Consider the following 12,365-nt stretch of genomic DNA (forward strand, 5'->3'; position numbering starts at 1 on the left):
CTGTGGAAACTTGTATAACAATATGAGTAACAAATATTCCAGAGGTAACTAGACCAACTACGTACAGTGGTCTAAAAACCAGTCACACAGTAAAAAGCCCACTCAGCATCTGACTTTTTGGCTCATAAGCCATTCAGAGTGGGTAGAATTGTGGGAGATTAAATTAGAAAGGAAAGGAAATTATTGGTAAGAAATTATCCATTGTGCAGCCCAGCATCTCCCACAATTCTGGTTGCCTGGGAAGTAATTAGCTGTGAACAAAGGTACTGAAAGTTATAGAAAAGGTCAGAAAGAAAGGAGAAAAATGGTATCCTTCCCCATTTATAAGATTTGCTCAAAGTATAATATTACTTCTGGGCCACCACTTGCAGCACCTTCCTGCCAAAGGAAGCCTCTACAGATAGGAAATTTGCCTTATAGTGCTTGATAAAAGTAATACCAGTTGGCCACATGGCTGCCTCACAAATTTCTGATGTGGATGCATTTGCTCTTTCTGCCCACAAGGTTGTCAGGACTGTGTGGAGGTTGCCTGTCCCCTTTCAAAACTAGAATTTCAAGCCTTGTATGCCTTCACAATGCATAGCCTAAGGCATCTAACAATGGAAGTTTTGAAAGTTCTGAGTACTTGACATTTAAGGGAGGATATGAACAGGGCACCTGACTACCTTAAATATACAGAATCCATAAGGAGGATTTTCAGAGTTCTTCTGACATTTAACATGTGCCACCTCTTTTCAGTGGCATATTGTAGCCTCCGATAGAATGAAGGGAGACTCTGTTGGGGAGCATGTAAGGAAGAGTTTGCCTTAGGAACAAATCATTCTGGAGTTCTAAGCACCATCTTGTCCTTGAGGAACACACAATAAGGCTCTTGCAAAGATAGGGCTGCCAGCTCAGACAGTTGCCTGGCAGACACAATGGCAATCAGAAACCAAGGTTTGATGGACAAGTAGAATGCTGACACTGGTGTCAGTGGTTCGAAGGGAAGACTTCTTAGAATTCTCAACACAAAGGATAGGTCCCATTTTGGAAAGTGTCCTGATTGCTGGCTTGGCTAATGGGACTACTCTAAGCAATCTGGCTACGTGGGGGGTCTCTGCCACGGAACCCAGGGATCATGCAAACAGTGGACACCTGACATGCTATGGTGCTTGGTTGGAGACCTTTGTTGAAGCCTTCTTGGAGAAAGTCCAAAATAGCCCAAATTCTTGGATTCCTGGCATTTATCTTATTTCTGGCACTAGGCACAGAACCTTATCTAGATAGAGAAGTATACTTTTAGTGCCAATAGTCTTCTAGATGAAAGTAGTGTCTGGATGACTTTAGAGGACAGACCCAGCAATATTAGTGTTTATCTTTCAATAGCCAGGTTGTTAGATGCAGCCAGTTCAGGTGCAGATGATGACAAGGAACTTGTGAGAGGCTGTTCTGCCACTGTGGAAGTTGTAGCAGAGGTCCTATTTTAAGCTCTATCAGGTCTGAAAACCAGGATTCTCCCCAGCCAACATTGGATTATCAGTCTCACTGTTGCCTGATCTCTCTTTATCTTCTGGACCAGCTTCCCTACTAATGGAAAGGGAGAAAACAACGTAAGAGACCCTGCAGCAATCTATGCAACAGGGCATCTGTCCCCCTGGATCTGAGGTCCACCTCTCTGGTGAAGTATTTTGATCTCTTAACACTCCTATGGTTCACAAATAGGTTGACTGAAGGAAGGCCAAATGTTTGGATGATTAACTTGAAGACCTCCTGATACAGGCACTACTTGACATTGACATTGACAATTCTACGTTGACATTCTGCTTGCTGAAAGACAGTCTGCCTTTTGGTTCAGGTCTCCTTTTACATGAATCACTCTGAGGGATAAGAGAAAGTGCTCCACTCATCAGATGATTTCCATCATTTCTGCATGTAGCACTTGGCTCCTTGTTCCCTCATGGTTGTTCATATATGCAACTGTGGTCATGCTGTCTGACTGAATCAGGATGTGGATTGGATTGGAACCATCGCAGCACCAAATTTAACTGCTCATAGCTCTAGAGGTTTATGCTGCAAGCCCTTTCCTCCAGGCTCCAAATGCCTTGAGCTTTTTTGGGACCCTAAGTGTGCTCCCCAGACTCCAAGCTGGCGTCAGTTGTGAGAACTAGAGGACCTGGAAGACATACGGGCCTACCTTTGCAGACATTGCTCTGGGTTGACCACCATTTTAAGAAGCTCAGCATCTGTGTTGGGACTTTTATGTGATTCTTCATGTGTTCTAGTGAGTGGTCCCACACCTTTAAGATGAAGCCTTGAAGGTGCCTGATCCATGAATGTGTCCAGGGAGTGATCCCTACACATAAGATGGATATGACTTTGCTGTGGTGTCTATGTCCACTGCTAGGTGAGTTATTTTGGTGGATGGAGCTTTTCTTGACGTTAATAAAGCCATGCACCTGCAGCAGATGCAGAGTCAGAGATGTCTCTCTGTAGGCTGTTGCTGGGGATCGAGTTCTCATCAAGACATTGTCCATGAAGGGATACAGGTATCCCTGTGATCTGAATCTGGCTATGATTACCACCACCATCTTTGTGAAGACCCTGGGGGCAGACTACAGGACAAATAGGAGGGTCCAGATAACGCTGAAAGCAAACTTCAGATATCTGCAGTGGCAAGGTTTGATAGGAATATGGATAGATGCATCCACCAGATTGACTTTTCTCTGATGTCAGAAAATTCCCCTGGTGTAGGGATGACACTGGAGAGGCCAGGATCTCCATCTGGAACTTTTTCTTCATTCACTTGTTCAACCTTCTAAGATTAAGAATGGCTCAGACTCTCACCCATGTGCTTTGGAAAAGTGAAGATAGATTCTCAGGGTTCTATTCTATCATCTGAGGGAACACACACTATTGCTTCCATATCCAAAAGATGAGCTACCTCATTTTGGACTGAATTGCAGTTTACAGGGTCATTGAAGACAGAATACTGGTTGAAAAATGGATGGCGTAAATCCCATAACTCGAGGGAGTATCCCTGATTCACTGTATCCCTCTGCCCACTGGTCCATGGTTGATGCACTCCATTCATCCAGGAAATTCTTACACCCCCCCCCCCCCAAGCTTCAGCTATGGGCAGAGGACTATGTGGTCTTTGTCATAAAGAAACTTTCCCTCTGGACTTTCTCCCAAACTTCAGTTCCACAGCTTTCCTTTGCAAAACCTGCTGTCCCTTTGCTGGTATCTCTAGAGGATGAAGGCCACAAGGAGCACCTCGGTCTGAAGGCCAACCTGTACTCTTTCCTGAAGGTATTATGTGGTGTCAGGAGAGACTGTTTGGATTTTGCCACATTGTCTGTTGCTAACTTGCATAGCTTTTCCGCAAAAAGAAAAGAGCCTATAGATTTGACAGAGCATAGAACCTGCTTCGAGTGGAGGTCTGCTTTCCAGGGTTGGAGCCATATGTGGCACCTTGTTACTGAGCTGAAGGTCATGGCTCCGGCAGTGAATCTCATTGCATCTATTGATTCATTAGCTATGAATGTTGTTGCCAGGAAAACTCTCTTTAAAATAGAGCTGATATTAAGGTGATCTCTACCTGAGATCTTCCAGCCAGTAGAGAGATTCCCTTCCAAAGCAGATAGCTGCCAAGGATGCCCTAAGGGTGGCTCTTGAGAGTGGCCTCCATTTTTCTAGCCTTGGGGTTCTTAGGGTAGAACTTCTCTTCTGAGGGAATAACCATATCTATTGCCAGGGATGATGCAGCAGTGTCCACCTTTGGTATCTCTGCAATAGGATCCTTTGGTTCCTGAATCTTATAGAACCTGAGGTCATTTTTGTTAATGTGCTTGCCTTTATCAGGGTTCCATTCACCCCTCATCACTTCCTCAAAGAATTGGTATAGGTGAATCATAGCCTCAAGGGAGGATTTTGAGGGAAGGAATTTACTCTGGCACTTACTCTCAGGAGTCTGTTCAGGTGAATCTGAATAGAGCACACAAGTTGGCTTCAGAGGGCCTCGTATTCTCAGGTGGAAAGAAAAAAAGAAAGAAAAAAAAAACTTTGCTGAGTTTGCCCCAATCCTGTTCAGATTCAGAGTCCAACAATCTGCTGTCCTCAATGGAGGATGAGGAAGAAGAATCACAGGACCTTTTTGACTTTCCCTTTCCCTTTTTCCCCCTCTCTATTTTAGAGGGGTTGGGGGTGGGGGGGATGTGCACATTGAGGATGTATGAGCTGTCACAGCTTTGGTGAGGCCCTTTTTTTTTTTTTTTTTTTTTGCAGCTAGCCTTCTTTAGGGCCAGAAGTCCTTTCACAAGCTCTCTCTCTCTCTCTGAGTCCTCCCTGATGGGTCCCATTCACCCAGGGATGAGGGAGGGGATATGACGCCACAGCCCCCCTGGCCAAATTGGGAAGAGCTATTTATGAGGCCTTCTTCCTTTCCTAGTGCTCTCGAAGATTGTGGTGGAATTTGTGACTCTGCAAGTCTTCTGTCTCTGTTCTCCAGGGGTCCTTTGGGACATACCTCCTGAATCAGCTGGCTGGTGTACTCCCCATCTGTAGAGCCTCTCCCTGCTCTGCTCAGCAACTTCTGGTCTATTTTCCTCATGTTGGAGTTGCAGCTGCTCTTTGTGATTAAGGGTCTCACATAGCCCTGGGACATAATGGAGTTAGGAACAGAAGGGTTGGGCACATCCACCAAGCCTAGGAAGGCTTTTCCAAAGATGGAGAATTTCCTAAATTGTGTTTGGTGCTTTTTAGGCTGCTCTGCCAAACCAGAGAAGTGCAGAGAGCCAGTAGGGAGGCACTGAAGCAGAGGCTCAGGCTGGTTTAAAATCACCCGGATGAAAACTGACACAGGGAGGAGGAAGAGGCTGGAGAGGGAAGACACTCCTCACACTGCTCCTAAAATAGCCAGGAAAAGCTCCCCTGAAAAGCAGAAGATAGGTGGGAGGTACCCCATCCACACACTGCCACTGAGGCAGAGAATCTAGTGGCAAGCAGGAGAAGAGGCCTGGCCAGAGCACACCATACCAAGACTTGGTCTCCATGAGCTGCAGAGGGAAGGGAGCAGCCCAGATGTCTAGAATTGGGATAGATTAACAATTAACAATAGCAGGGTGGTTACACACACCAACCCTGACAGGGCTGAGACCAGCCCAGGAAGAGGGCTGGGGCTGTGGGGAAAAGCCCAGCCAGATTAAGGGAGCAGCCGCAGCTGTGGCCAGGTCAATCAGGCCCAGCTGACCCCATAAAAGGCTGTGAGCCAGGAGCCCAATCAGTCTCCCTCTGCCTGGAGAGGGAAAAGGGCTTGGCTGGGCTGCAAGGTGCCAAGCAGGACACCGAGATTGGAGCAGGGCTGGGGAAGGGCCAGAGGAGCTGGGAGCTCCTGCCTGGAAAGCCGCAGGCTGCAGGCCTGACTAGGCTGAATAGGTGCAGGGTTGCAGAGGGGCTGCCCATGGGTAAGTGGAAGTAGCAGGTCCAAAACCCCCTTGCCGGTGATGAGTGGCATATACACTGCAGTCTGCCCCCGATATAAGGGGCTAAGTGGGGACTGGCAATAGCCCAGAATGAAGCGAGGTGAGGTTAGAGGGTGCGGATTCTGCTGGATGGGGAGACCCAGAACCCGAGAGTGTGGGGATACTGCCAGGGGGGCAGCACCCCAAAGAAAGGGGCACCGGGTCCTGGGAGGGACACGGGGGCCAGCGGTAAGGCGGATCACTGGCTTGCAGAGGGCGCTCTGGGGCCTGCACAAGCTAATTCCCAATGACTACAAGCAGGAGGCACCGCAGGGGTGAATCCAACCTTTACAAGGGGATTATACAGTAGTGGTGCAGTCAAAGCCAAGGGTAAAGTCAGCAGGTGAAGAATGCAAGTTGATCTTTTCCTCCTGACTCAGAAGAATTAGACTCCACAGGTACCAACTTGTTAAAAGGTCAGATAGTCTAAAGTCACCATGTGTGGAAATTGAATCAATCATATGGAGGTAGCTTTACTAATATTTTGGCAGTAAACTATTACTTGATAGAAAACTGAAAAGTTAAAAATCCAGGTGCAGGTGGAAGGGGATTCCTTTAATAGTGAAATCAGCATATTATAAATCAGAATATAGTACAGCAAAGCTGCGGGTCACTAGGAGAACTCGTTTTATTCATGAAACCAACCAGCTATGGCTGGTTATATTTTCTAAATATATCCCTAAAGGCACAGTGACATCTAGAAAAGCTAAGCATGAAAGAGAAAAGATTGTTCCCCTGTTATAGATGCCACCATTTTTCTGGTGATCTATGAAAAACACTTTTTCAAGCAGCCATTTGGAAAGATCTGCTGAAACCTGAACTGATTATTTGTTTCCCATTCAAAATTTGGGATCTAGTCTTAAGTGGGAGGGAAAAAAAAGAGGGATGCATTTTATCAGTGGATTTCGGGGTAAAAACAGAATGTATGAGACAACAGGATTGTGTGAATAAATATTCATTGCTTTAGTATTTAAGAATTACTGTTTACTAGGACATTCTTAGGTATTTAATCATTATTACAACTTTAATATAGTTTTACTTGTGACCACTCCCAACTAGTGAAAGTAATGTACATTGATCCCAGATTATTGCACAAAAACACAGGCAGTATGCCATTCTTCAAAATAAACCTTTTCTTAAATGAACAATTTTAAACCAATTTGTGCAATTAAAATACAATTGAATGTTACAAATGGTTTCTATAACACAAAATAAATATTGTTAAAGACAAACTAAATACAATTACTTTTATTCAACCAAACCCAATATGAAATATTTTAGAAAATGGCAAATATCTCAATTTGCAGTAGATATCTACAATTTAGTTTTTTTAAAATCATCACTATAATCACATTTTCCCCTAAAAAGTATCATCTTGACAAGAAAGAAACTGATAAACGCTGTATATATTATTAGGCATTTCTTTTTATATAATGTTCCAGCTTCACCTCTTTTCTATTTCAGTAGTAAATGCTTATTCTATAAATATAGACTTTTGTATAATGTGCTTTGTTTTCCCATTATTGTGCTGATTTAAGACTATAATAAACTGTTTATGAATAATTTCAAAGCATTTTAGTATCTTTTTAGTTATATTTCATGTGAGCACATTTCTTTTATTTCTCTTTCACTCTATCAAAACTTGATATACTGCAGGTCGATGAGAATATTTAAAAAGGTATCTGGTACTTATTGCTTATCTGAGTATTATGAGAAAAAGCTATTCACAAAAATTACTTGTTATAGAGCAAAATGAGAAAAGCCAAATATTAGTGTAAAGAAAATATTAAAATAGTATGAAAAACTTCAGATTATTTTGGTCCTGATGTTTGTTGTGCTATTAGGAAAAAAGTTGAGAGTAAAAGCCAAATAATATTGATTCCAACTCTTAGCTGAAGAAAGGAAAACACACCTATTTTCTAGGAAATTCTAGAGTTGCTTCATTGAATACAATTAAGATTTTCTGCTAATTACAATATTTAATTTAACAAATAACATTGAGGCAACAAGTGGCAGCTGTATATTTAAACTCACAATTTAACATTAGTATTAAACAATTATAAACTTAAATCTGAAATTCTCAGACTCCTCTAAATCAGTATTTTTCAGCATGTTGCTACATGTCATTCAGTCTTAACAGTACAAAATTAAATCAACATTTGATTTTCATTTAAATGAAAATGAAACTCATCTGCACCTCATCTTAAAGTTTTGAAGCAGCATTTTCAGCTTTTACAAAAAAGGCAAAAATATTACTATAAATTACATATTCTAATAAACCTCTCTCAGGAATTAAGAGATCCAGCATGAAATTCCTATATTTTAATTAACAATGTATAGTGACATACACCTGCATTTACATTTGCAAAAAATTTGCAGTTAGAATTAATTTGGCCTAGGCAATGGTACTAAAGTGCAAAAATATTTGGTATAATGTCTAATGGTTATATTTTTCTTCTGTGGGAAATGAGTGACTGAGCCTGGATCTTCCATTGACAGATATAGTATTTGATGGAGGAGAAACCTAGGAGAAAAGAAAATCATCATCACGCTGCTGAAACAGAAATATTTGTCCAATTTTAATGAATTTTTCCCTGTAATATTTTATTCAGTACTAGCTTACAAATGCAGCAATCGTTTTTTTGAAGTTCAATCAAGTTATAAATTACAAAACCAGATATTTACTACTTCCATAGCATGTACACTTTGGCATTAAGGGTGAAACAACTCTTCACAAACTGCACACTTAATACAATTATCGACTGTGTCTGGAGCTCTGCTGCCATCTCAAAGAAAAATATAAATACATCACATCTTCTTTTAGTCAAGTACAAATTAGAACTGATTCCAGATATAATTCTCGATTTAAATGTGTTCTGTGATACTGCAATGAATTTTTTACTAAGTGGTAAAGATTTATTAGGTGATAAACCTGTTAATTTAAGACATTTAGGGCCTTTTTTTCCCCCCAACAGTGCTGAATACACCACCAACTCCAAATGAAGTCAGGGGGAGCTGTGGGTGCTCTGTGATCCTAAAAATCAGGCCCTAAGATTAGATACCCCTGAAAAGATCTTGAACAGAGTTTACTAGCACAATGAGAATATTCTGAAGAGAGAAAAATTGTTTAAAAACAACCTCATTTGACCCATTTAGATTAGTAATTACTAAAGGCTCCATTCAACAGAAAAGATCCACAGCACAAAAGGCCACAGATCTTGGCTCTGCACTCTGGCAAGTTATTAAGGAAAAAAGACAAAAGACTTGGCTAGCCATGGTAGTATTTTTGTCTGGTTTCTTGAATGCCACCCTTACAGAGCTGCATCAGGGAAGGGGGATGGCAAGCACCTGACAGACCTTTTACCCAATTCAATAGGACCAAATAGTAGCCAGTCATCACTCACAGAACCAGTTAATGGAAGCTATGAGTTAATTCACCTAAAATGCCCTTCCTAACCAGGATCACTGACTATCTGGATACTTATACCCTGCTGACAAAGGCGTTTTATTTTTCCATTGGTTACAATATGCCCTGTTCTCAATTTTAAGCTTTTAATAAAAACATTGCCTGAATTCATCAGCACAATAGGCCTAAAAATAAAGTTGATGCCACGCTTTCTCTCCCCATGCTCCCCCCACCGCATCATATGTCACCTCCCCTTTATTTGTTACAAAGAAAACAGTGCAGCGATTAGCATTTTACACATTTGGAGTTTCAAGTGCCCCTATATTTGAACAGACTTCATGAAATTCTCCCAGGCCCCCATGCTGTAGAATGTTTTAGGTTCCTTCACTCCATCCTTCAAGTTCTCCCTGAAAACACACATCTTCAATAAAGGTCCATAAAAATGCTGCTCCATTTCAATATACCACTATTCTAGAAAAACTTTCAAATTCAGTTATTCTGAAAGACTCTTGTCTGATATTTTTCTGTCCTTTAGATTGTCAACTCCTCAGGTAGGGAGTATCAAAACTTCTCTACTCATACAAAGTTAGCCAAGGAAAGTACTGAAAATCAAAAAAAGTTATGGAACTCCTTTCTAATCTTTTTCTAGCTTTCCAGCTATGCTTGATGTGTTTCTTGAATTCTGAAGAGCACTTAATCTTATTTTTTCAAAGAAGTTATCAGGCATTATGGCAAGTATTGCAAACAGGTCTTACGTATTTGATATTTTCATATTTTATCCACTTTTTTTTAAAATGTATTTTCAGTTTCCATATGGTTCACAATGCAACTATGTAACAATCAGAAAGCTACATAATAAAAAGCAGGCATGTTTCTTGTACATCAGATAGATCCAACCTCCATCAAGTCTCCAAAAGATTCAATGTTTGATTAATCTCATCCACTGTCCTTAAATGATTTGTAACTGGCTGACAACTAATTCACTGAAATACAGCTTCTAACTGTGCACCACCTTGACAGCACACTGGAGTGACTGACCAATCATGCTGACTTTCCACTTGTAAACATTCTGAAGAAGCAGGACTATTCAATCTGTGTGAAGAAGGTGGGGGGCCTGAGAAACTCAAAGATGCTATTCCATTGCCATACTTCTGTTAAGAGAGAGGTTTTTCCATGTAATACAAAATAAGATGTTTAGGTGCCAAAATACAGACACCCACAGAACCCATGTTCTCCTGAATATGGTTCTAAGGAATCAAAGACCTCTATAAAATAATTGCTTAGCAATAGGGATTTTTTTTGGAGGGGTTGGTAAGTGGGTAACAAAGCTCTGAATCTTCAAAAGAGACAGGGTTCTGCAGTAATAGGTCATACTTCAGCATGCCGGTGGAAGACAAAAAACTGGGGTTCAGGACAGAAAGATAAAAGTGAGAAGGTCTATCAAACCAAGCCAGAGTATTTTTAAAGGTTTCTAATTAACAATAGGTTTCAGAGTAGCAGCCGTGTTAGTCTGTATTTGCAAAAAGAAAAGGAGTACTTGTGGCACCTTAGAGACTAACAAATTTATTAGAGCATAAGCTTTCGTGAGCTACAGCTCACTTCATCGGATGGTAGCTCACGAAAGCTTATGCTCTAATAAATTTGTTAGTCTCTAAGGTGCCGCAAGTACTCCTTTTCTTTTTAATTAACAATACTGTTCTAAAAGGTAAATCTGTAAATATCCTCTGAGGGAAATATAAATTGAAACTATGGAATGATCTGACTTATTAAAACACACAGTATATTTATTCTGCAAAATAATTTAAAAAGAATGTTCTTCTGAGGTGTCAGATTGTTCATGGTAACAATAAAAAAGAACCGTACTTTAAGCAAGCCATTTATCTCCAGTTATTTGAGTATTCAAGAATAGAGCAGACTAATTCGTGTTTTTATCCTTTACACTGGTGATTTTTTTAATATTATTTCCATGTTTCCTAATTATTAAAGCATTTACTAAGTATATATCACTATAATATCTCAGCCCACAAATAGAATTACAACTACTCATAATATTTTTTTTAATGAAATATTGTGGTTTCCATTTAAGGAATCATTTTTCTTGCGTAGCGTTGCATTCTAGAAACAGGAAAATATCAGCACTTCTTGCAGTAAGATGCATTCTTAATTCTCTCCAGAATCACTGGCCACAAAACACTTACAAACACTGTATGAAAAATGAGATTGTTCTAGCTAATGAAACCAAAAAGCAGACACAAGTTTTAAAATATAAAAAGAATTAAGTGTGTCTACAGTATCAACAATCAACAGGAAATTAATCTTTACAACTTCTGCATGTGTACTGTTGGCAGAAGGTTGTAGCTGATTTAGCTCTCGTGCTTAAAACCATCCCTGTTCAGCAAAGCATTTAAATAGATACATGTCCGAGTGCTTTGCTAAATAGAAATAAGCATATGCTTATGTGTTTTGCTGAAGTGGAGCCTTAATTAATTTTAATATAAAATGCATTTCAGAAACATAATATTTTCTCTATTTGAAAAAATGACAGTATATGCTTCTTGCAGGTACATTTATAAATCTGCTTTGGTACAACTGAACACACACTTTCAGGAGACTTCCCTTGCCATAATTAGTTCCAGGACTGACTGCTTTTAGGCATTAATTTGGTAATTTTGAAAGCACTGTAAGTCCATTGTTACTGATGTGATGATGAAAACTCACCCTTTTTAATTTGGCAGCACCTTCTCCAGAGCGGATAGCAGCCAGCAGACTCTGGTGGATCTGTTCTGGGTCAGAGCTCTGGAACGTTAAAGCAGTTTCTCTCTCAAAAAAAGAAGTTGGGTGGTCAGCTGAAGATTGCACCTGGCTGTTTTGTTCATTGTTTGTAGAATTACTTTTCTATTAGGGGAAAAAAATCAAAGCATTTTATTGGAGTGAGGTCATAAATGCATATCTGAAGCAGTCTGGCCAAATATTACAGCACTGTATCCTCATTTTGCTTCATGCAAGATTTCAAGGAACAGCCTTCATTTTGTACGTTCACTTTGCAAGTAATTTATGATGTGATGTGATAGCACCCAGCTGAGGATGCCATAAAATAACATCTGGGAATTATACCTCGGTTTTGAACAAGTTATAGGCCGGAAGGGATTTAAGGAACTTTTTTACTGTTAAATATGGGAATTTTCTCCCCAAGATGTCTATAAAATTCTCCACATAATCATCTCATGTAGTTTGTTTAATATCAAAACAAATTTATTTCTATGCCTGCAAGTTCCTTATTAGGACTACAAAAGCCTTAGGAAATAGACAGATACTGCTTTACCACAGGATGAATGGTATAAAATTTCCAGGAACATTCACACAGTTAGATCTGAATTCATACTCTCAACTTAATCATACAAAAATACAGATGCCAGCAGGGCTAGAATTAGGCCACTGCATAGTATGGATGCCCCTCCCAA

General features: G+C 40.3%; 1 protein-coding gene across 6 annotated transcripts in view; it reads right to left on the reverse strand.

The window, feature by feature from the left end:
• Positions 1-6,439: 6,439 nt before the first annotated feature.
• COBLL1 (cordon-bleu WH2 repeat protein like 1) overlaps positions 6,440-12,365 on the reverse strand; it is a 124,262-nt gene continuing 118,336 nt past the window's right edge. For all 6 annotated transcript variants that reach the window (XM_043505215.1, XM_038422788.2, XM_043505214.1 and 3 more), the window contains 2 exons: positions 11,623-11,799; positions 6,440-8,022 (listed from right to left, as the gene is read on the reverse strand). In XM_043505215.1, the coding sequence (XP_043361150.1) occupies positions 7,936-8,022; positions 11,623-11,799 (264 nt within the window). In that variant the 3' untranslated portion in view covers positions 6,440-7,935. The remainder of the gene's footprint in view (positions 8,023-11,622; positions 11,800-12,365) is intronic.

The sequence above is a fragment of the Dermochelys coriacea genome, chromosome 11, assembly GCF_009764565.3.
Source record: "Dermochelys coriacea isolate rDerCor1 chromosome 11, rDerCor1.pri.v4, whole genome shotgun sequence".
In the NCBI taxonomy this organism is placed as follows: Eukaryota; Metazoa; Chordata; order Testudines; family Dermochelyidae; genus Dermochelys; species Dermochelys coriacea.